The sequence below is a fragment of the Saccopteryx bilineata genome, chromosome 6 (assembly GCF_036850765.1).
Source record: "Saccopteryx bilineata isolate mSacBil1 chromosome 6, mSacBil1_pri_phased_curated, whole genome shotgun sequence".
NCBI lineage: Eukaryota > Metazoa > Chordata > Mammalia > Chiroptera > Emballonuridae > Saccopteryx > Saccopteryx bilineata.
The window spans coordinates 47934077-47959881 of NC_089495.1; the positions used below are offsets into that span (position 1 = coordinate 47934077).

General features: G+C 36.7%; 1 protein-coding gene across 3 annotated transcripts in view; it reads left to right on the forward strand.

The window, feature by feature from the left end:
* The window catches only part of NALCN (sodium leak channel, non-selective), a 361051-nt gene that overhangs the window by 135090 nt on the left and 200156 nt on the right, over positions 1 to 25805 (forward strand). For all 3 annotated transcript variants that reach the window (XM_066235655.1, XM_066235656.1, XM_066235654.1), the window contains exon 11: positions 10730 to 10861. In XM_066235655.1, coding sequence (XP_066091752.1) covers positions 10730 to 10861 — 132 coding nt within the window. The remainder of the gene's footprint in view (positions 1 to 10729; positions 10862 to 25805) is intronic.

A 25805-nucleotide genomic window follows, 5' to 3' on the forward strand; every position in this document is an offset into this window, starting at 1 on the left:
TCTCTTTCAGGACTTTAAATATTGGGGTCCACTCTCTTCTAGCTTGTAGAGTTTCTGCTGAGAAATCTGATGATAATCTAATGGGCCTTCCTTTATATGTTGTATTCTTCTTTTCCCTGGCTGCCTTGAGAATTTTTCTTTGCTGTTGGTTTGTGTCAATTTCATTATGATATGCCTTGGAGTAGGTTTGTTGGGGTTAAGAAAACTCCCAGTTCTGTTTACTTCTTGAACTTGAGGCTTTAGTTCTTTCCACAGGCTTGGGAAATTCTCATCTATTATTTGTTTCAGTATGTTCTCCATTCCATTTTCTCTCTCTTCTCCCTCTGATATACCTATTATTCTTATGTTATTCTTTTTGATGGAGTCAGATAATTCTTGTAGGGTTATCTCATTTTTTTTAATTTTTGAGTCTCTTTCTTCTTCTCTCTGTTGTGCCTCAAGTTGCTTGTCTTCTATTTCACTAATCCTCTCTTCTATCTGACCTGTTCTATTAGCTAAACTTGTTATTTCGTTTTTCAGCTCATGAATTGAGTTTTTCATCTCTGTTTGATTTGTTTTTATAGTTTCAATTTCCTTGGACATATATTCTTTGTGTTCATTGAGTTGTTTTCTGAGCTCCCTAAATTGCCTTTCCGTGTTTTCTTGTATATCTCGGAGGATTTTAGGATTTCTATCTTGAATTCTCTGTCATTTAGCTCCAAGGTTTCCAATATATTAAATTTTTTCTCCATAGATTTTTCCTCATCTAGCTGTGTTACCTCTCTTTCTTTTGTATCCATGATATTCGATTTTCTCTTCCTTAATGGCATCTGAGGGTGGTTTTGTTGATAGTATTAATGAGATTTAATAAAGAATAAAAAGTTAAAAAAAATAAAAATAAAATAAATAAAAAATCGAAAAGAGTTGTTTTTTTTAAAAAAATTAATAATGAAATAAAGAAAAATAAAATAAAAATTAAAAAAAAAAAAGGAAATTATTCCCCCCCTCCTTTTTTCCTCTCCTCTTCTCTCCCCTCTTTTTTGAGAAAATCTTGTGGTGGACTGTGAATTATAACAAACAATGCCTGTGATGGAGGGGCCTGAATTGGGGAAAAGTAATAAAGGGGCAAAAAAAAAAAAAAAGATAAAAAAAAAAAAGGAAAGAAAAAGAAAAAAAAGAGCGTATGGACCCACAAAAGCAAATAAGGAAAAAATTGGGGTCAAGAATGAAATGATTTGCTTTTAGGTGTTGGTTGTCTAAGAGTTATGATGAGAGGAATAAGAGGAAAATGGAAAAAATGGGGGGGACAAATTAAAAATTACTATTGTATTTAGTGGAACAAGAACTAGATAATATGGAGAGCCAGGGATGAGAGCACTGCTAGTGAGTTAAAAAGGGTGAAGTAAAAACCCCCCAAAATGCCACAAACATAGGTTTGAGTCCAGATAAGATAATTTGTTTGTTATTGAGGTTTGAATGAGAGGAGATGTAAAGGAGAAAGGAAGAAACTAATATAGAGGGAGAAAGAAAGAGAGTGAGAGAACAAAAGAGGTAACCACTAAAGAAGAAAAAGAAAGGAGAGAGAGAGAGAGAGTTAAGGGTTTTGGAGTGCAACCCTCATAGAGAGAAAGGAAGAGAAGAGAAAAGATAATGGGAGATGTAACACTTATGGGTAGTGTAGTTCAAGGAGAGGAGAGAGTAAGACCGGTAGAGAGTTAATCGGCCAAATTGGAGGAGGAAAAAAAGTATCAAGAATGAAGATAAGAGAACAAACGAACAAATATAATAAAATGGATAGGTTATAAAGTCTGCAGATTATTCTTGATTTTGAGAGGTTATCTTCTTGCTTTTTCTTTTTCTCTCCCTCTTCCTGGTCGGTGACTCTGTACCCCGGGTTCTGCCCCTTTGGCACGCTCAGGTAGAGGTTTGCAGTTGATAAGTCTCTATGGCAATGTCATGTATTGTGCTTTAGTCTCGTTGGCAGTCGAAGCTCAATAGCATTTATAGGCTCCGACAGTGAGAGAGTCCGTGTAACACAAGTGGGCGCCCACTTCCGGGGCACTTGGAGGAAACTCTCACTCACTGTCTGCGACCAGGATATCCAGCCAGCAGTCTCATGCTCTGAGTGAAACCCCCAACCGCAGGGAAAAGTTGTAGCGTTGGAATTGAGTCTCACTCCGTCCCTGTGCGCGGCTTTTGCAAGGCGCTGGGGCAGCTCGAGATTCCGCTTTGGCCCACACAAAGGCCCCTGACTCTGCCCCTCTGTGCGATAACACGGGTGTGCACTGCCGAGGCACTCGGAGGAATTGCTCACTCCTTATCTGCGTGCGCAAACCAGGATATGAGGCTGGCCGCGGTTCCCTCTGAGTGAAACACCCTCCAGCACGGAAAATCTCCACTGTTGGAATTGAGTCTCGCTCCGTCCCCGTGCGCGGCTTTTGCAAGGTGCTGGGGCGGCTCGAGATTCTGCTTTGGCCCACACAAAGGCCCCTGACTCTGCCCCTCTGTGCGATAACACGGGCGCGCACTGCCGAGGCACTCGGAGGAATTGCTCACTCCTTATCTGCGTGCGCAAACCAGGATATAAGGCCGGCTGCGTTTCCCTGAGTGAAACCCTCACCAGCACGGAAAATTTCCACCGTTGGAATTAGTTCTCACTCCCTCCCGTGCGTGGCTTTCCCAGGAAGAAATTCTCGCCCACTAACTGCGCACCGACCAGGAGACCGGGTAAAATGGCCGCTCTGCTTTTCTTTCTTTGTTTGGGTTTGGCTCAAGTGTTAGCTTGTATTGCCCAGGTTGCCACAGGATCAGTTTTTCCTCAGCTTGGATCCCCGTGCCACAGCCTGGTTCAGCCGTTTGTGCCGTGGCCTGGATCTATTCACCCCCTTTGCCCACCTCAGTTTCTATATTCACAGTTACCAGAGAAAGCCGCCCTGTTTAGGTTAGTGAGGAAGGAGGAGCATTTCTTACTCCCTATTTCCTTCGGGGTTTGGTTATATATTTAGCCAATTTTTCACTCAATCATACCTTTGGGTGTATTGCGAAGCATCTGGAAGCTCCAAGTATAGGTTTTTCTGTTTCTGGTTGAAGATCTTGTTGAGTTTTGGGGGAGATTTATCGGTATCGCTTCCTACCCCGCCATTACTCTGATGTCATCTCCCGTATATATACTTTTTATGAAGTATGGGACTGTCAATTAAAGTGTCTTCAAAGATCTTAAAACCACCATGGTTTAAGTGTCCCTTATCTAACAGCCCTGTCATAGACCTTACCATCTTCTCACCAAAGTACTCATGAAGACAAAGGATAAAGAAAACAACAATACTGATAACTAAGACTAGGAAAACACTTTTCGTCAAAATCTGGCAAGACAGTATGGTTGTAACTATATGGTTGGTAGAGCTCTAGCAAGAAAAATATGAGATGTGAGTGCCTGCACTCTTACATTTCACTTATACTTGCCTGTAAGTCAGAATCAGAGGATCATGAGGAAGAGATAGCCCAGGTGACTATCACTGACAGAGGCTTGTTACTGGAGCATGTGCAATGGCCTCCCCGGCCAATCACCACTCTGGACCCTATTTTGTTCCAGGCTGAATAGGGATATTCCTGGAATATACAAATGGGAGATTATACACTTATACACTGCTCATAACAATTAGGGGATCAGGGAATGGGCAGATACTTCAGTAGGTTCAGCCTTTTGTAGAGTGCATTTTCACCAAGGAAATAAAAGTTGGTTTTGCATCTCATTTGTATACCAAACAACATTCTTTGACTTGTCATTTGCTTTTCTGATGTTCTTGTTTAATTTTTTTAAAAAAGCAAATGCTTTTTTTTATGGCTTCATGTTCATTTTGAAATATCCCCTAATTTTTGTGAGCGGTATATTACTTGAAACAATAAGATTACGTTACCTAAACTTAGGTGTCCTAATATATTTTACTCACCTTACATTTCTACATCTGAAAAATAGGGTTGAGAGTGAGAGGGTCTTGAGGCCAACATCCAATTCAGAGCATCCCTCTTATCAGAGACCTTGCCAGGCCGCTTGAGGGAAGCTGCCCTTATGGAGCTTGGCCTGTGGCCCAAACAGCTGTATCCAGAGTACCAATGTAGTTTCGTTTAATCCAGAAGATAGATGTATAAAAGAGATCCCTTTGAGCCTATTTTTCTTAAAAAGAAGCAAAAAATGCTTTCTGACCAATTCAGTAGATGGGGGGAAATTAAGTTATGCCAACCACTATTGTTGGACCTGCTGTGTGTCCATCATTGTAGGAACTCAGGATTGAAGTCTATAGGAACACAAGGCTACAAATAACACTAGTGTGCCTTAATTTCCCTCTGTTGCTACTCTTCTTCTAGACATGAAGGAACATGAGAGAAAATTATTATGAATGAACTAATACTTTGATTTTTTATTATTATTCATGTCTAGCAAACTAAGCAAGGTCAACACTCCATTGTTGAAAAGCAAAGATTATAGCATTTTCATTCCTGATTTTTTTTCAAGTGTCAAAAATGGAAGTCATGTAGGGGAATTGACTTCTTAATCCTTAAATTATAGTTTAGGTAATTGAAAGGTCTTTGTACATGTCTTCATTTACTTTTCCTTTCTCCCACTAATCCATAAATGTCTGGCCACAAAGTGTGAGGAAACAAGGGGATATTAAGTAGTGTTCTGTAAGATATTTCAAATTGTGAATATGCATTACAGCATTGTGCCTGTTGTCCTTAATTGATACTTTCACAAACAAAGTACACTGTGGTTTAAATCAATTCAAGACAAAAAAATTATATTAGACAAGTAAAAGAAAAAGCTCCATTTTTATTGTTCCTTCAATTGATCTATCTAGATTCTTGTAGTCTTAAAGACAGTCTTCCAATGTTCACAAGGTTTTCTGCATGCTTTATAAAGTGTTTAGTAGGCATCATATCTATGCAGGTGAGTGTCCAGTAGGGGTCTTGAGGACTCTAAGTATCCCAGTGGGGTAAAGGGATGAGCTATATCTATATCTATATATTTGTATATATATCCATATCCACATACATATCTATATCAATATTTATATTTATATTCATATTCATACCTTCATCTCTATCTATGAATAGAGTAACAAGAGCAAACACTTTGACAAAGCCCATTAAATGATTTGCCCTCCCCACAGGTGATTACAGCATGATTTTTCTAATAACCCACAGCAGGTTACTGCTTCAAGGAAATGCTAGAGAGCCAGGACAGCTGGGTGAAAGGCAATGGTATGCTTGCAAATGTGTAAAAAGTTTAGCAACTATTTTAAAACTGGGGAGTCCTGATTGATAGAAATTGCTAATTTTCATGGTGTAAATGCTCCTGCCATGGCCAGTTTCAGGTTAACAACATGAAACTGGGGAAAACTGCACACAGTTACAGCGCTAGCACACCACAGGTGGGGCCAGCTATACCCCACTGCCTTCAGTCAGAGATGACATGTACACATGTACATGTATATACACCCATTGTAAAAATGTCCTTGCTAAAATAGTTATCCTTTGATACCCCATCTGAAGCACATAGTTTCAAAGCCACTTTAGAGGGAAAGGGAGAGAGCAAGAGCAAGAGCGAGTTTGGAGAAGACACAGGTCCTTTCTTAACTGCCTTTTCCAGAGTGACACATCACTTCCATTTCCATCCCAGTGATGAGAATTCCTGATATTAATTCACTTCTATGCTAATAGACTGAGTAATCTAATTTACCTATGTGCCCGGGATGAGGAAATAGGCTCAGTGGGTATATCAGTTACCTTTTTCTAAATGACAAGCCACCCTAAACTTACAGCTTATAAAACAGACTCTAATTTTTGGTCATGAATTTGTAGATCAGCTGAATAACCCTGCTAGCCTGAGCCAGTCTCAGCTGACTAGAGACCGGGCTCACTTTTGCATCCCCAGGCAGCTAGCATTATGAGCTAGCTTATCAGACTGTGTCTGTGCTTCTGGTACATGGCTGGTTGTTGTGGTCAAGGGGTTGACAGGGTCTGTGGTCATACTACAACAGGCCAGGATAGAGTGTTAATGTGATGGCTTAGGGTTCCAAACGTTACAAGAGTAAGTTGCAACTCAAGTTTTTTCCACGTCTTTGCTTACATTGCCTTTTGTTATTGTCTCACTGACCAAAACAAGTCACATGGCTAAGTCCAGAGTTGGAGCGGGAGGCTATGGCCAAGGCTGTGGATACAGGCAATTTTGGGCTCTGCCACACATGTTAAAAGTAATTTGAAAACCATTAACTTAGTATAATAGTTCTTCCTAGCTGTATTTCTTTCCACCCAGCATGTATTTCTTGTCCTTAAAATCTAGTTTGTGCTGTAGAATCAGGAGTTGGTGACTGAAAAATATTAATAACAGTAATATGTATTAGTGTGACAATTTATGATTTAACGTCTAGTCTTATTCTTACAGAGTAGAGTCAAAAATATATTCACACTGGCCAAGAGATGGAAGTATCTTACTAAATCCCTCTTCCTTCTTCCTACAATTCGACTTATACATGTTTGGGATTCTCTTAGCCAGCTTGCTGTCCAGGAGTGAGAGCACACCATTCAGGACTTCACAGTGAGCAGGGTTTTAATGAGTATCATGGATTCTCTCAGAAGCCAGTTTCAAACATTGATTGAATTGGATTAAGTTGATGTGGTCCATGTCCCTTGCTCTAACTTTAAAGCTTGACTTACTGGTTTGTTTGTTTCTTTTTATTCAGTGAGCGGAGGGGAGGCAGAGAGACAGGACAACCTCATGCACCCCAACCAGGATCCACCTAGCAAGCTCACTAGGGCAGGCATGGCCAACAGTTTTTGCCCCAGGCCAGATTAGAAAGAAACTTTTTTCACGGGCTGGATGAGATATTAAAATTAAAAAATATTAAATACAAAAATGATTTGTTTAAGTAAACAAAATTTTATTATGTAATTTGTTTATGAATAAATGTAAGTAATTTAGTACAATAAATTAACAAAAAAACTAATGTGACGGGTTGAGGCGCTCTGCATCGCCTATTACTTTTTTTAATATCTGGCTCTATACTTGTAGTAGCTATTCTGAACACAGCCTTCAAATGTAAATCATTCAATCTTGATCTTGTACTTTTATTTAGATTCATTAAAGAAAAAGTTTGTTCACAAATATAAGTTGAGCTGAAGATTCCTGAAGATATCATAGTTTATGTATAATGATTTAAAAGTACCACTTATTTCATTTCCACAGTGTGTCACACGGACAATATTAAAAATTTAATCACGGGCCACATAAACTCATTACGCGGGCTAGATCTGGCTCACGGGCCATATGTTGGCCATGCCTGCACTAGGGGATGATGCTCTGTCAACTGGGGTGTTGCTCTATTGCTCAGTAACCAAGCTCTTGTTAGCACCTGAGGTAGAGGCCATGGAGCCATCCTCAGTGCCTGGCGCCAACTTGCTGTAATGAACCATGCCTTTGGGGGCAGGGGGAGAAGTGTGGCAGGGAGGGGTGAATAAGCCGATGGGTGCTTCTCCTGTGTGCCCTGACTGGGAATTGAACCCAAGACATACACATGCTGGGCCCCTACTCTACCACTGAGCCAACCAGCCAGGGCTGAGTTACTGGTTTTAATAATTAAATTTAGCTACTGCATGTACTCATCACCTTAATTCTTATTTAATACTTGAAAGTCATTACTTTGGAGAAAGCTAAGCTATGGTGATTATAACGTATCAAAATCCATTGTAAGTGATTATTTTAATGACTCTATACCAACAGGGACAAGTAGACATTCAGACAAAAAACAACCTAATTATAATGACAGCACCAAAGTGAAGCAGTGACAGTTACAAAACCAATTTTAAAGTTTTTTGACAGCCATGCCTAAAAGCTTTGTTTGGACCTTTCGGTAATAACAGTTTACTTAAGACGTAAATCTATAGCTAAGGAAAACAGAAAGTTGTAGCTTTTCTGTCTTGCAGATAAAGTGGAAATCAGTTGAAATATCTTTAATAGAACATTATGTTGAAAGGAGTATAAAAAAAGGAGTAATAGCTATGGAATGTGACTCTCACAATGCAAGAAAGACTAAATAACAATGAAAATTCTAATGAGAATAGAAACTTGCCAACTGATTTGCTTATCTATGTTATGAAGGTCAGTAGTTCCTGCAAGTAAATTGATGTGCATTTAAATATGCTGATGGACAGTTCTGGAATTTGACTTTGTATTACCTCTAAAATAAAATGAAAGGCAACTGGATGTAGGAATGCATCAATAGTCATGGTGGCACAAGCCTTTACTAAATATCTGCTTTTTTAAAGGCTCTGTCACATCTCGAAATATTAGACTTTAATACTTTTATTTATCTCACTTGGTTGTGGACTCCATCAAATATACAACATAATTAAATCTCTGACCTTGGGCAATTAGTTTCTTATTTCTGAACAGAAAAAATACCTGATAGGTATAGAATACTTATACTATTCAAGGACTATTTGAAGCACTTGACAAATACTTGTTTAAAATTGATAACCAACTTTGGAGTAGCCACTATTATCTCCACTTTACCAATGAGAAAACTGAGGCACAAAGAGGTTTAAGTGGCTTTCCCAGGGCAACAGAGTTTGCAAATGGTGGAATTTCAGCTCCACACAACTTGTCTGTAGCCTATGCGTTAATGATAACGACCACTGCAGGGCAATGCAGGGCACGTGAAACCATGAATGTATGCACAGACAGCGCGCACACTCAGCCCCTTTCTTTTCTTTTCCCATTCTGAGGTCCTGCTTTAGTTAGCTTCTTGTAGTTTGAAAGACCAAAGAATTCTCAGGTCAAATCAAAGGATAAGGAAATGTGTCCCTCAGTACCAAGAAGAAACAAAGGACCAGGGGGGCGTTTCATGGCGGTGCTGGGCCGGGGGCAGTGGACACGAAGGGATGTGATGCAGGGGTTTGTCGTGTGCTCACTCCTTCTCAGAGAGCAGCTTCTCTCCTGCTGCTGCCCAGGCCCTTCAGCCACTGCTCTCTCCTTGTGCACTCCACACCACAGCAGGCTGTTTGTCTCACTATGCACTTAAAAAAATAAAATAAAATAAATAAATATATATATGTATGTTTTTATTGACTTTGGCTTTTCTCCACATTGTATCTCTTTTATATATTCATTAATTATACTAAAGATACCATTAAAATAATACTCATCTTTAAGGTATTTTTAGATCACAAAGCATAATTCAACCAGAAAAAGGTGTGCGTTTTCTACCTTTTTAAGTTATTTTTTTAATTACAGTTGGCATTCAGTATTGTGCTGTAGCAGTTTCAGATGTACAGCATAGTGTTAGACAGTCATGTACTATACAGAGCAGTCCCCCCTGATCTTTCAAGTACTCACCTGTAATAGAGTTACTGCAATATTATTGACTGTGTTTTCTATGCTCTAATGGACTTCAAACAGACAGGTGCAGAGTCCGTCACTGCTGTGTATTTCTGTGCGATCTCAAATAAATGACTAATCTCTTTAAACTCAATGGAAAAAGTGAGTAATATATCCCACTAGGTAAGGGCTATGGTAGAGATAAAATAACTAACATAATTATAGTATGGCCTGGAACTTAGTGCGCATTCAGTACGTATTAGCCATTATAATAATAGTCATTATTTTTGAATGCTTAATTATATCCTTCAATATAAGCAGTAGACTTGGACCAGACTTCAGTGCAAATTATGATTCCACCTTCAATACTTGTGTGACAGTGAGAAAGCTACAGATTTAACTTCTCTGAGACTCAGTTTTCCCCTCTAAAATCACAGTAACTTCCTGGTGCTATTATGACATTAAATGAGTTAACTTTTATGATTCTCACCTACAACAGCTCTAAGCACATAATAAGTATAAATATAGACATTGGTTATTATTAGTTGTAGTATAATTTTCAATAAATTATTTATATAAAGGATACAAAGTTTCAGTTTTTGAGATAAGTAAGTGCTATATAGCATAGTATCTACAGCTAACAATAGTGTATTGTATACTTAGAATTTGCTACGAGGATAGATCTTATGTTAAGGTTTTTACTGATGATGATGATGATGATGATAATAAAGGAGGTGGGAGGAAACTTTAGGGGGTGATGTATATGTTTATGGCCTTGATGGTGGTAGTTTCATGGGTGTATACTTATCCTCAAGCTCACTGAGTTATATACATTCAGTATGTATCCATTTTTTAATGTCACTCATACCTCAATAAAGCAGCTTAAAAAATAAATCATTAAAAATAATAATTTAAATAAATAATTTATGGAAGTAATAAAATAAAGACCTTAGGTTTCCCCCACTTTTCCAATTTTATAATTATATCTAAAATGTTTTCATCTTCAGTAGCTTTTTCTCCTAACAGAATAAAGCAATAGTTATTTTGAGGTCTCAGCTTTTCAAAAATTATTTCTCTACGCATTCAGTATTATGGATTAAAACTACCTACTTCACCAATGAAAATTAAGATAAATGAAATATAACTTCCACTTTTAACTAAAAGTCTCTAAAACTACTTCCAAACTCATTTTTGAGCTCCCTGAAGACAAAGATTCCTCTATTCAGCAGAAAACTGACATTCATCAAGTTCTCTTCGAAGCACTGTTCTGCACAGCAGTGTGTCACAATGATGTGCATGCCCAGGTCTAAGCACACAATTATGTTTAACTGTAAGGTTTATTTCTTTGTTAAGAGTTCATCTGTTTTGCCTCCTCAGCAAATGATGCGGTCATCAGTTTTCCACATGTTCATCCTGAGCATGGTGACGGTGGATGTGATAGTAGCTGCTAGCAACTATCACAAAGAAGAAAGCTTCCGAAGACAGTATGATGAGTTTTACCTCGCAGAGGTAAGCTGCTCATTGGGGGAAGGTGCCTTTTATAAATGTGAAAAATTAATTACGTGAATTCAACCAAAGCTGTTGCTGAAGTGTTTCCCTTGGTCACTATCTTGCCTGATTTATTTCCTGTCACCATGGACCTAGGTATCTTCCTGACAGCGTGTTGCATTCTCAAGTTAACCCTTTGCCCTTGGTGTTTCTCTTGCCATCTTGCTAGTTTCCCACCCACCTCTGAGACTTTTTCCCTTTTGCATGTTGCATTAGCCTGTTTCCTACTAAGTGTAAACAAGCACAGATTCAGAAGATTATAAACAAGCAAGACAGCTCAACAGTATCAACAATGACAAGGCTGGAGGGAAATTGAATAGATAGTACAATAACTTCTGTACTAGAGACTGAGCTGCACTAATGATGTCAAGCCAGCAGCAGACAAATTTAGTGAGTAACTAAGCATCTTCTAGCACCCTGTGTACCAGCTAGAGTTTTAGAATTGCACTTCTTACTGATTCAATAACTTTGTTAATATTTGATTCTCACATATTTTAATGATTTCCAAAAACCACTGTTTTGTCATTATGAAATACTGTTTCTAAAATATATCTCAGAAATCAGTGATTACATATTCACAGATAAATTGACAGACATATAACTCTTTAGAAACCCAATCATCATATAAGTGAGGTATGCATATACTAAATCCAATATATGATCATTTAAACATAAAAAGCAGAAAAATTGTATTTTATTTTTATTACAAAAGAATTTTCCTCATAAAAAATTAATTTGCCCTAAAGTTGAGTTCTCTTAGATATCGAGAATTCACCCAGTGCATTTAAAAATTTATTTGGTCAATAAAAATTCGATCCATCCACACATAAACATCTCAGAAAAAGAACTGATGGCATACACCTATTAAATATAAACATGTGAGTATCAAAAAATCTTCAGAAGTCACTTAGTAATTCTCCTCTTCATGGAGGCTTGTTTCCTGTAACAAAGTATCATTAGCACTAAACTTCCCCTAGCACAGACTTTTTGTGATGCAATGCTGCCTATTACTGTATTGTATATGGATCTCACAGTTTAGCAAGATATATAGACAGTAAATCAGTTTTTATGATGTGGAGAACTATTGAGAGGACTCATGAAGAATTTATATGATTGGATAAAGAAGATGTGGTACATTTATACAATGAAATACTAATCAGCCATAAGAAATGATGTCATCTTGCCATTTGTGACAACATACATAGACCTTAAGAATATATACTAAACAAAATAAGTCAGATGGAAAATGTCAACAGCCATATGATGGCATTCATATGTGGGTTATATGACTGAAAGCAACGATCGAACAAACAAGACAAACACTCATAGACACAGACAACAATCTAGGGGTTATCAGATTTGTCTGCGAGCCAGATGCAGCCATCAAAAGAGCTACATCTGGCTCGCGAGCCATAAGTTCCCGGCCCCTGAGCTAAGGTATTGGCTGAATCTTCACAATGATATTGAAATCATTCAGCATGAGGCCAGTTTTTAGGGAAAGGAGTACAGGCAAAGGCATGTGGCAGTTACAGAGAGATTAATAGAGGGTAGCCACCAGGAGTGTTGTAAGAGAATGGTTTAACCTGGTGGAATACATGTCAAAGGGGCCTTGAGGAGTAATGTAGGAAGCAGTGTCTTCCTCATTCGCATATTCTACATGGGCCATATGTGGCATTGGAGCATGGGCATCCTTTTCTCGAAAGAACTCTGGGGGAAGTTGTGCATTTGGGACAGAACCAGTTGAAGTGAGTGGATTTTGAGAACATAGAACACATGGAACAAGGTACCCAATAGTTAATTAAAGGCTCTGGGTAGAATGAAGTGGGAAGATAGGTGAGGTGAAAGAATTATAATAGTATTAGAACCAGAAGTTAGAAGCAGGCTAATGACAAAAACACCTGGAAATAAAGAACAGAAATGGCTACTCATGATTGAGATTATGCCAGTCTCTCTAGAAGAACTCCTGAGGGAGTTCTAGATATTAGAGATTATAGTAACATTTCTTTTGTAACCCAATCCAGGGTGGGTGTCCAGTCATACTAAATCAATCCTACAGAATAAATACTTATGCCATCCACTGGGAACAGAATCCTCCAGTAAAACTTAACTAATTTTTTTACATATCCCATACAAAATTGTTTTTTAATGTGATTTTATGTGTGTTAGCTGGTTTATGATCAGCTGTAAAAAAAATTCACCAAAATTTCAAACAGTTTAATATTGTAGAGTTCACTGATACTATTTAAGTGCATTGGTAGATTCCAGTGGTAGTTGATAAATACATGTCATGTTCTTTTTTATATATACTAGAATTTTTTATAATTAAAAAACAGAGATATAAGATTGTGTAGCAGAATTTAGTAAAATGAATTTGATTTTAATAAACTAGGTGGTGGAGATTTAGTTCACGTATTATTGAGAGGTCTCTGTATTCTTAAACTACTAAAACATTCAGAATATGTTCCACTTAGGTTGATTGATGTTGGGTTTCTGAGTTTTCCAAAGCATATTTGTTTATTCAAATTACATCATCATTTCTCTTTGTATTAGAAACCTGTGCTTGAGTAAAAGTGGTATGTTTCAAATGAGTGTGGATAAGTCATTTTAATCAAACTTATTTTTTTATAAAATACTCTTTTTTAAAAAAAATAGCTTATAAAGGTGGTTTGCATTGAAGCTAGAGGTCAACAAACTTTTCTTGAAAAGCCAGATAGTGAACATTTTAGTTTTTTCAGGCCACATGCTCTTTGTTTCAACAACTCTACCACTGCCGTGCAAAAGTGAGTGTGGCCTCAGAAACTCCTGTTCCAGTAAAACCTTATTTACAAAAACAAGCAGTCATCTCAATCTTGGTTGAAGCTACAGAAACACAGAGCAGTCAACTGACATGTTTGATTTTAACATGTGTTAAAATCAAATATAGTAATGCTAATAACAATAATAGCTTTCAATTTTTTAGAGTTTCTATAATGTTGCCAAGTGCTTTAAAGGAATTTAATATCTTACTTAATCCTCAAAATGGCTATAATAAAAGAAGTTCAAATTTATGGACTATAATAATACAGTATTTAAGGCACTAGCTTTATGCCATATTTAGGAAAGTTTATTTTTTTAAAATAGATCACAAAAGGCCTTGAGCTTTTAAAGAAATAATTTCTTGAGTTCCCACATAAATTATTTTGAAAATCCAAAATAAACCACTCAACCCATTAACAGTCAACTTGCAGTCTAAAAAGCATCTTTTAAGCATAAATTAAGCTGTTTAGCTTCAGCTGTGAAGCTGAGGACTTTTGTTACTTCGGATTAATTAACCATCAGTTAAGAAACAGGAAAAACTTATTGAATACTTTTGTTTTCTAGGCTATGCATAAATGTAAAAAGGCAAAGATTTACTTTCTTTTGTGAGAGTTTCCATGTTGATGTAAGATACATAAAATCCCATTTTAAAAGGATCCTAATTATATTTTAAAATGTATATTATCATTTTAATAAATAAGAAAACTTGAGCCATATTTTCCTGTTATATAAAAATGCAGAGATGTATCTGTAGACTAGCCTGTACATTTAACAGAAAGTTATCAGCACAGTGTTATGCAGGGAAGATTAACAATTTTAACTAAATTCCTCTTTTAAGAAACGCACAAATTGATGGGAGAGGTAGATCAATGAAGCAAGCAGTTCAACAGTGTGTGTCTGCCACATTTCTGTCAAGAGAGAGGTTTACCTTGCTCAGGACTCCACGGTGTCTCTTCGGTTTCCTGTATCTCTACAACTACTATGTGTCTGAAGCAGAAAAAAATTTCAGAAAGTATGAACTCATTTTATGCCGTCTTGCAGGAAGTCATCTTTTCTTGAAAAGTAATTTCTGTGTTTCTCTGGAGACATTTGGTTTTATGATATTTGTTAAAATGAAATTAAATAGAGCCATATATTTTAGTTCACACAAAATCTGATACCCACATTTCAGCTCATAAATCACAAAAAAGAAAAAAATGACAAAATTAAGAAAGTAGTTCACCTTGCCATAGCAGAGTCTTTTTATATTATTATTAACTTAAATTCTTCATTTTCTGGGAAACTTTAAATAGGTTTCTTTGTCTGACAGTAACTGTTTTGTGTGTTTTAAAGGATTTGACCAGTGTTTTGTTATGTGGAAAATAATATATACAATAATGAGATTTTTGACTATTCAATGAGCCATCTTAAAAGTTTTCTCTTTATACAGAATACTGAAGGTACACTATAGACTAGAGTAGGTGATTTAAAGATGCCTCTGGAATGATGCAGGTGATCATTTGTTTTGGTGTTATTTACTATGGCTTTTCCTTAAGCGAACAGGGTTACTTGAATTGAGTTTCTTGTGAGTTTTGTCCCATGATCTTATTTGTGATAAATAAGATTTTCTCATGAATATCCATTAGTTTATTTGAAATGATGAAATAGAGATGACAACACAAATCTTGAGTATTTTTCAAATATCTTTCCACATATGGACAGTGTCTCCCATTTTGTCTTCTCAGATCTGCATGGCACAGCTCACTGATAATTTGTCACCTTTAAATGTTCATACACTATTCATTGAATTAAAATGGCAGAAAAATTTCCTTTGTTTCATTTATATTAAGCATGTCATTTTCCATTTGGTTATTTTTCTCCTTAGCATCAGAAATTTGGCAATCATCTTGTTGTTTTACCTGCTAGCCTCACAAATTCAATTACAAGTTCTCTTGGAAAACAAGCATTTTAAACTAATTTCTTACACTTTTCAGTTATGTGCTGGTTTGAGAATATACCATAATAATTTTTCTTAGAACAGTAACCTTTCATTTTAAAGTCTGCATATCATTATTGATCATTTTTTTGACAAGGAGTTGGTTACAGTATATATCAAATAGCATATGCGTTATTATAAAATGAAAATTTGGAAAAGAAATAATAAAATGTGGTGTTTAAAAAACTCATAAGAGTCCATTCCTGAAACTATTACTTAAATTCCGCTATGGTGCCATCAATCCTGATAATATCTGTGCAGTATGTATGCATTCTCCACAGGGGGTGAAAACACCTCGACTGGGGTAGAACTTGGTTCTTGGAGACAAAAAAAAGTCTTACCCTTTTGGTATATAAGCAAAGATAGATGTGTGGAGTGCACAAACAGATATATCATATACCTGTGGTATTAAAATGCCATATGGCATGGTCATTAGGAAGAAAATATCTAAAAGTACTCCTTGGGGGGAGATGATTTTTAAAAAGTTGAAAGAACACTGACTTAGTAAGAAAGATTTGCTTTTTCATGTGTTGTTTTCAAGTTTTTTTCAAATAATGTGACAAAAATATTTATGAAAGTTTATTATACTCTTACAAATCTTCACTCTTAAAAAGATGAGTTACAACTCAAATGCACTCACAGCTGTCTGGTGTATTGAAAGGGTACACAAGAGCAGAAAGGTCTCAGGGAGACCCACTTGATGTTGGCCGCAGAGTAAGAGGCTTAAGGAAGTGGCACCCTTCCAGGCTAGGAGCTACAAGTGGGATCCAGCCTCCCACATGTTGCTCTGCTGACTGCTTGGGACTGACAGGAAGCCCTGGGGCTGGACACATGCTCAGGTGATGCTTAGGAGGCGTCCTTCCAGATAATTAGGCTCTACAAACAGCCCAGTAGCCTTCTCCTTTTTATACATCCAGCAGCATGACCCTGGCACATTTCACCTTGTCCAGCTACTGTCAAAGTTTAGTTCGCTGACATGTGCTGGAGCATTGAGAAGGGGTTTCTATAACTGAACCTCAATGCTTTTGTTCTAATTCTTCTGAACTTTTATATTCCTCTGAATTGAAACTCTATGCTAAACCCTCTAATCTACACTAAAATAGACGATGATCATTTAAGCTAATTTATTTTACCCAAATATTTCCATTAATTTCTGACATAGTTTTCACCTCTAAGAGGATAACCCATAGTTAAAAGTTAGACATACTTTTATGTATAATACAGGGGTGAACAAAAGTAGGTTTATAGTTTTAATACAAATAAATACTATAATAATTAATAAATAATAATATAAGAATAAACTTTCATGTGCTCATAACTGTAAACCTACTTTTGCTCTCTCTTGTATTTTTTCATAAAATTTAATCTCTTTGAGATTAACATTGTTTCTCAGAAAACTAAAGTGTTAGCTTTTAACAATTAACAAATTATGTTAAAAATGAAGTATTTGATCCCAGAATTAGAATAAGAAATTCTAGAAGGACAATGAGTAGGAATATGGGTAACTGTATTTATAAATTAATCACATAATAGTTTGCTAAATCATTTTTAGTGCCTTTTAATCTCTTTGAAAGCATATAGTTTTCCCACCAAGCAAATAATAATGCAAATGGATCCAGCTGCATAGTTAATTATGAATTATGATCATTTAAACACCTTATTTCATCTGTCTTGATAGCAAATACAAAATTTAGAGTAATTCATTGTATTTATATTTAATTGGATAATCTATTCAGATATAGTCCAAGCATTTATTAGTGCAGTTGACCCTTGAACAATATGGGTTTGAACTGTGTGATCCCACTTATATACAGATTTTTTTCAATAAATACCTGTACTCTTTCTGATCCGTGGTTGGGAGTCTGCAGATGTGGAGAGCTGACTGTATGAATTGTTCTTTAGATAAGGAAATTGACTATTTGTGTATTTTGATATTTATGGAATCTTGGAACCAATCTTACATGGATAGTGAGGGAGGACTTAAGTTTTGGGGGAGAGAAAAGTTATGTGCAGTTTTTCAGTTGTGTGAGGGGTCGGTACCTCTGACCCCCATGTTGTTCATTCATCAATTATAGTTCCTTACTGGTGTGAAGATGGCTGTGTCAGGCCTGCCCGTTTGCACTTTGCATAACTAGTGAATGAACACATGGCAGAGCCACATGTGTACAGTCTATGTAAGGCTACGGCTGCTTGCCCACAGGGCAGATTGCGGATTGCCTGCCTGACTCAGTGAGGGGCCATTTTACTGTTTGTTTACCTGCTGCTGTGAGAAGGTCTTTCCTGCCTGTCTGCTCATCGCCCTTGCGAGAATCTTAAACAGGTATGGCCCAGCACTTGCGGCTCCGCAGTTCCTCTACCGGCTGCCCAAATCCAGTGTGAACCTGCCTGCCCTCAGCCACCAGCATTACATCTACTTTAAAAAAAAAAAAAAAGGCAGGCCCTTTGATATGAATTCATTCCTCCCTTTGGAATGAAAGTCAGAAAATATAGGTGAAGGGAGAGGTAGAGGAATGGGTGCCCATCACTTCTTTCTCTACTAATGTGACAGCCAGGTGAGGCAGCAGGAGCACTTCAGGATGGATACATCTCAGTTTCAGTTCCTCTAGAGATTCCCCCAAATGGCTAGAGGGCTTCCTCATATTGTTGCAGGGTTTGGACTAAGAAACCAGGGCGACAGAAGAACTGACTTTTGTTAGGACTTGTGGCGAAGATTTGGGTCCTCCGGTGCAGAAAGCTTCTAATCCCCTGCAAATGAGTTGCATCTGCCCACTGGTTGCTTGTAGTCCAGGAAGGCATCCTCCCTGGAAGCCGAAGGACTCCCAGGTGAATGGTTGGGAATGGGTTCCACCAGCCAGTGAGGAGTCCTGACATGGAGCAGCTTCCTCTTGATGCCCAGCAAAGGGGCCGTGGGTTTTTAGAACATTTACCACAAATATTACAGTTCTCTCTGCTATCTTTTATTTGCTCAAGTACATAGAGGACAAACAAACATATGTAGTCATGATCAAGTAAAGAAAAATTACTTTTCTATAAAGAGACTCAGAAACTGAGATTGAGACAGCGAAGTCCAAGATGAACATCTAGTACACATTTCCCAATCAAGTAGAATTGATGAAGGAGATAGCAGGGGTTTTTTAATGTCTCTAAGGCAGATCATTAAGGCACAGAACAAACTTCCTGAAACTTTGGCTAAAATTATCAAAATGTGATTTTTAAAAAGGATATGGTTATTGAGAACTAATTATTAATATGGGACATCAAGTGAAGAAAGAACTCAAAGAAAGAGTAGAAATGAGGAGTGGCTAGCCACCTAGATGTGAATATTAGGAGCCCCTGAAGGAAAAAGGGAATAGAAGAAAAATAGTAATAAACAAGAGAAGAACTTTTTCCTAAATTGAGGAAAACCACCAATCTGTAGATTAAAAGGACCCACTCAATCTTAGGGACATTAAATGAACAAAGATGCGTTTCTAGGCATATCCAGGCAAATTTCCTTGGTTGTAAGCATAAAGAAAATACCTTTTGAAGCTTCTGAACAGGCATACGTAACCTGCAAAGCCAAGATAGATAAATATATATATTGCTCACTGATCCCTCACATCAGGGGTCCCCAAACTGCGGCCCCCTGAAGCCATTTATCTGGCCCCCGCCGCACTTCCAGAAGGGGCACCTCTTTCATTGGTGGTCAGTGAGAGGAGCACAGGATGCATCTGGATCCTGTGCTCCTGGAGTACTGTATGTGGTGGCGCCGCAAAGGCTGCATCGCTCACGTACAGTACTACTTCCGGTGATGCAGGACGCATGCATCATGGCTCCGGAAGCGCGTCATATTGTATTTGTTCCTGTTTTGTTTTTTGACTTTAAAATAAGATATGTGCAGTGTGCATAGCGATATGTTCATAGGTTTTTTTATAGTCCAGCCCTCCGACGGTCTGAGGGACAGTGAACTGGCCCCTATGTGAAAAATTTGGGGACCCCTGCCTCACATAAAGGAGAGTGTAAGGCAATGAATATATATATATATATATATATATATATATATATATATATATATATATATATATATATATATTTACCATTGCAAGAAAAGAACAGCAACTCATGACTCTGTATGCAGCCAAAATATTCCTGTTAAGTGTTAAAAATGTATTTTAGATAGGAAAGGATTAAGAGTATACAAGCTTTAATGTTTCTTTAAGGAAACTACTCCAAAGTATGCTAATCATAAGATAAGTTTATCACAATCCACAAGACTAGATAAGAGAAGATGAAAGAAAAATGGTGGGTATTGGGTTTAAATGGAAGATGATAAAAATGTCAAATAAAGATCTTTAAAAAAAATTTAGAAAATCAAGAAACTTGAATTAAATTTGTGTATGATCCCAGAAAAAGCAGAATTTAGGAAGGGGTATGATATCAATGGAGATGGGTGATAGAATTACGGTATTATGAAATTGTAGGCTGGCAGGAGTGTGAGGGTGGGTGAACAAGCAAATTTGTGTGGGAGAGGAGTTTACAATGATTCAAATTTTATTCAATAATAAAAAGTATAGATTGATTTATGAGCATAGGGTTAAAGTAGATGGTTTAAAAATCAGAATAGAATGTCCAAATTTACAGGAAGGAAGAGACATCAACAACTTTAGTAAGCCAGAAAAGACAAGAAAAGATGTAAAGAATGAAATAGGAATGATATGCATACAATAAACAGGAACGAGATTAAGTATAACTTTGGTACCTTAAATATGGGCAGGTTGAATTTTCTTATCAAAAGACATAGAAGTCTGATCTGTGGTGGCTCAGTGGATAAAGCATTGATCTGGAATGCTGAGGTCGCCAGTTTAAAACGCTGGGCTTGCCTGGTCAAGGCACATATAGGAGTTGAAGCTTCCTGCTCCCCCCCCTTCTCTCTCTCTCTTTCTCTAAAAATGAATAAATAAAAAAGAAGATCCTCGAATCCTTTAAAAAAAGGATGTAGAAAATTGGATTGTTTAAACACAAAATCAGATAGTATATTGTTCATCAGAAACACATACAAGGTGGTCCCAAAAAGTAACTGAAATCATCTCTCTGTGAAACAACTGAAAAAAAAAACTAAATATTAAAACATTTGAGAGCCTGACCTATGGTGGCGCAGTGGATAAAGCATTGACCTGGAATGCTGAGGTCGCCAGTTCAAAGCCCTGGGCTTACCTGGTCAAGGCACAAATGGGAGTTGATGCTTCCTGCTCCTCCTTACCTTCTTTCTTTCTCTCTCTCTCTCTCTCTCTCTCTCTCTCTCTCTCTCTCTGTCTCTCTCTCACCCTTCTCTAAAATGAATAAAATCTTTAAAAATAAATAAATAAACATTTAAATACTTAGCAGAATGTGCTAAAAATTAAGTAATATTCTCAAGACCAAAAATTAAGTTTGATGTGAGTGTAAAATGCCCAATGGCCTCGAAAGCCAGTGGCTGCCCTAGGGCATTTACATATCCTTGTCACTTAGACCTTGCAATTTCAAGACTGAAGAAGAAGCTGTGTATGGTGAAACGTCAGAACACATGAGGGTCTATACCTCAATGAAAGGAGATAGTGATAAGGAATTTCTGTTCTGATGTTGACTCTAGATAGAAAGAAAGTAAGCTTTACTGAAAATGTGTACACACACTCCTCCCCTCACATGGTATTGGAGGTCCTGGTCACATTATTATCAAAGTGTGAAAAGTAGCCACAAAATTGATCAAAAGAGGTACCAAATTTGTAAGCTAACCCATGCACCTCGACAGAACCAGTCTTTTCTGAAAAAAAAAAATGTACTCTAAACACAAGTCTTAAAAATCTAGAGGAAACTGGTGATTTCCTGGCAAACTACTTTCCCAGCAAAGTATAAACTACCAAATTGATGGACAAGGTATGAAACCTGACCAGAAGAAAATTGGAAAGCTTTAATCCACCATTACAGAAAACAATGGGCCCACTGGTTTTTCCTACTAGATTTTACCTGCTTTCAAAGATGAGATAGTTCTTACTATATTTAAGCAATTGCAAATCATACAGTGGAAACATCTATAAATTTACTAAAATAAGCTTAGCAAAAACTTGATATGATAATGTAAGTAAAATTATAGACCAATTTCATATATGACAGTAGCTATAAAAGTTATAAAGAAGCCTGACCTGCAGTGGCACAGTGGATAAAGTGTCAACCTGGAATGCTGAGGTCGCCAGTTCAAAACCCTGGGATTGCCTGGTCAAGGCACGTGTGGGAGTTGAAGCTTCCTGCTCCTCCCCCCATTCTCTCTCTCCTCTCTCTCTCTCTCCCCTCTAAAATGAATAAATAAATAAAAATAATTAAAAAAAAAGTTATAAAGAAGAAAAAAAAAGTTATAAAGAAAATATTATACAATAAAAGAGCAGGTTAGCATTATCATTTAGGGTCTATTCCAAGAATATACAGATGGTCAACATCAAAGGCTCTTGTGATATATTTCATTACCTCAACAAATTGAAAGCTAAAATTCTCCAAGTGCAATTGAAAGAGTAAAAATGCCCTTACACATAGTAGAAATTAATTATCAAAACCCACTGCGGCCATTATGTATGAATGCTGAAGCAACTTACACTGAAAATAAGCAGCACAGGTTCCTCTTATCCCCACTTCATTATTTAGTGTATTACTATACAGTGCACCGTTACAGCAATTAATCTAATTATCTCTTAAATCAATTTTGAAAAAAAATCTTATCTTCATTTGCAAATGAAATGTACATAGTTTTTATAAAACCCAAGAGACCTTATGTGAGGCCAGTAGTCGCTGCCATTACAGCCGCTGCCAGGCAGGTGCAGGTTCTCATTGAATTCTGGCAGACAGTAATAAAACAGCAGAGCCAAGAAATGGTGGGTTATAGCTTTTATTCTAGCTCCCACTGGCAGATGAGTAAATACAAACACGGGGCACCAAAACCCACTCACATGTTCTTTGGTTCCACAATCAGGAGAATCTTTCTGGTTTTTCCTAGAATCAAAGGACCCCACCAGTTTTCAGCGGAGCTCACCAAACCCCTCACTTCTGTTTCCTTTCAGCACCCCGCAATCTTGGCTGCCTGCCTTCTCTGCAACAACATGGTCTCTGCCAAAATGGCCTCCTAGCTCCTCCTTCTTAAAACTTTTTGGCGGGACAACCCCTCTCCCAGCACACATTAGCATAACCAAGCCCCTTCCCAAATAGGAAGGTAATTAACAGTATCTCCTGGGCAATGCAATCTGTGGTCAGCAGCCATTTTTAACAATAAAAGTGAGCAGACCCCCAAAATACAAATTTTACAAAGTTATTTGCCCAACATCTTATTAAAAATATTAGAATTAATAGAAGAATCTAATGAGGTTGTTAAAGAAAATTAATATAGATAAATCAATAGCTTTTCTCTTTATTGGATTTAACTAGGTAGAATGGTAAAAAAATAAAATATTAAAAGTAATAAAAATGCATTTATATTAGTTACTGGAATAATATTAAATTCATAGAAATAAATTTCACAAGAAACAATAACATCTTTATTGGGAAAAATTTATTACAAAATATAGTCAAAATAAATAGAAAAACATAATGTGATCCTGGATATGAAGGCTTGATATTAATCTTTCTAAAGACCGATTTTGTATGTAAAAGGTAAAGAAAAAAATATTAAACATAGAAATAGGTGACCAGATAAAATTTAAAGTACTTATAGAAAAAAATGCTACCAAGGTTAAAAATCAACCTATTGACTAAGAAAAAAATATTTTCAATTTATATTGCAAAGGTTACTGTTTTTAATATCAACACCCCCAAGAACTGATTTTTAAAAATGACAAAACACCACCATAAAAACTTGGCAAGGTTATGAATCGAAAAATTGTTTTAAAAAATAAATCTAAATGATCAATACATATATGAACAGATAAGCAAAAGCTTGGTTCTTTGATTACACCTGGTGGTGACACTTTCCTACCTTTCTGGAAGGTAAATAATGTACTTTAACATTTTGAATGTAATTTATTAATTCTTTTTAAAATTTAAAGCTTCACAAATCTATCTTTTGCCCCAGCAATGCTGAATTTGAGACTCAATTTATAGATATCAAATCCCAATAAATACCAGATATTGTGTAAGGATGGTTAATGTAGTATTGTTTTGGAAACAGCAAAATGCTTAACCATTTTTCCTGATGATTCCTTATCAAGGGAGTCCCATTCTTCAGTGTGTCATTAGGGAAATGTTGAATTAAATAAACATTGAATACTATGGGAAATTATGCAGCTGATGAAAAGAATAATTAGGACCTATATCTCTTATCCCAGGGGGATGTCTCTGATTGTTAGTGAATGAGAAAAGCAAATTGCAGAGTGAGGTATAAAATGCAAGCCCGTTTACATGATTGTACAGTATATACTTGGATGAGGTAGGAGATGTTTGAGGAGATGTTCACATCAATCACCTGAGAAAGGTGGGCTAGGGCTCGTGTTAATATTCTGCATTTAGGATTACGTCACAGTTGAAATGAATTACTGTTTTACATTTTAAAAGGGACATGCCAATTTAATTTAAAAAATAACTTGAGTCTACAGAAGTACTAGATTGTAAAATAATATTAATTTCTTCCTCACATCTAAATTAACCATCTGTATTCCTTTTAGTGTTTTAGTGCCTGAAATACTATTATTAAAGCTCCCATTTTTCAAATGTGAATGAAAGAAAATCCCTTCTGATATTTTGTTGATTTAGAAAAAGATAAGCAAGCTTTCTTTATTCATTTCTTCCAATAAATCATCTGGTATCTCTTTAGAGGGATGTATTAGGACTAATTCCAACACTCAGACTTGTGCTCTTTAATGAGGAGTTAATCTGGTATTGTACATTTTAATGCCTATTGCAAACTTCTTTATTGTTATTATTATTAAGTTAGAGGGGGAGGCAAAGAGACAGACTCCAGCATGCACCCTAACTAAGATCTACCCAGCAAGCGTGCTATGGGGTGATGCTCTGCCCATCTGGGTCCAGGCTTTGGTGTCTTTCTCAGTACCCAGGGCCAACTTGCTTGAATGAGCAAGTTGACTGTGGGAGGGGGCAAAGAAAGAGAGAGGGAGAAGGTGTGAAGAAGCCTATGGTTGCTTCTCCTGTGTGCAATGACCAAGAATCTAACCTGGGACTTCTACACGAGGAGCTGAGATTCTACTGCTGAGCCAACTAGCCAGGGCCACAAACCTCCTGTTAAAATGAGTTTTTTCACCCATAGGACAATTAAAGAATAATACATGCTATATTTACATGTGTATTTTATAATGGTTTTTGTAATAACAAATTCATAGACTTAATGTAATAGATTAAGACATTGAGATAATTATTATAGTAACATTGATTGTTAATTTCATTAATTAATAATGAACGTATATTGTATTAATGTTAATTTATGTGTACATATACACATCAGTTTCTTGGTATAAAATGTGTATTTGTTTATGAGTCCCAAAGCATAAATAATATTTAAACATTTGTATTTTAGTTTAATTATGTTTACTAACGTGTAAGCTATTTTATAATGTACTAGGTACATTATAAAAATTTTACTTTTAGTTGGCCTCGGCACTAAGGATGGCTCCATGGCCTCTGCCTCAGGCACTAGAATGACTCCGGTAGCAACAGAGCAACACCCAAGATGAGCAAAGCATCGCCCCCTAGTGGGCATGCCAGGTGGATTCCTGTTGGGCACATGCGGAAGTCTGTCTCTCTGCCTCCCTGCTTCTCATTTCAGAAAAATACAAAACAAAAATTACTTTTAGAATAAATAAATTAATAAAAAAACACCCTTTTTGTGTCTATAGTAATTCTATCTATGGCAGTGACTTTTAAATATTATCAAATAGTAGATAATGAAGAAATAATGCTATTCACAAACATTTAACATTTTAACATGTTTTCTGATTGCTAACAATATATTTGGTCTCCTATGTTCCAGTTGGTTTGTTTCAAACTATTTTTTTCTAAAATGTCATTCTAGATTTCTGTGGTGTTCTCATTTTATATAATAGTGGCTGAAATTCATGCACTGACAAATATATAAATTATTTGGAAATAAATTATACTTTTAGATTTCAATTCCATGGTCTCTTTGTT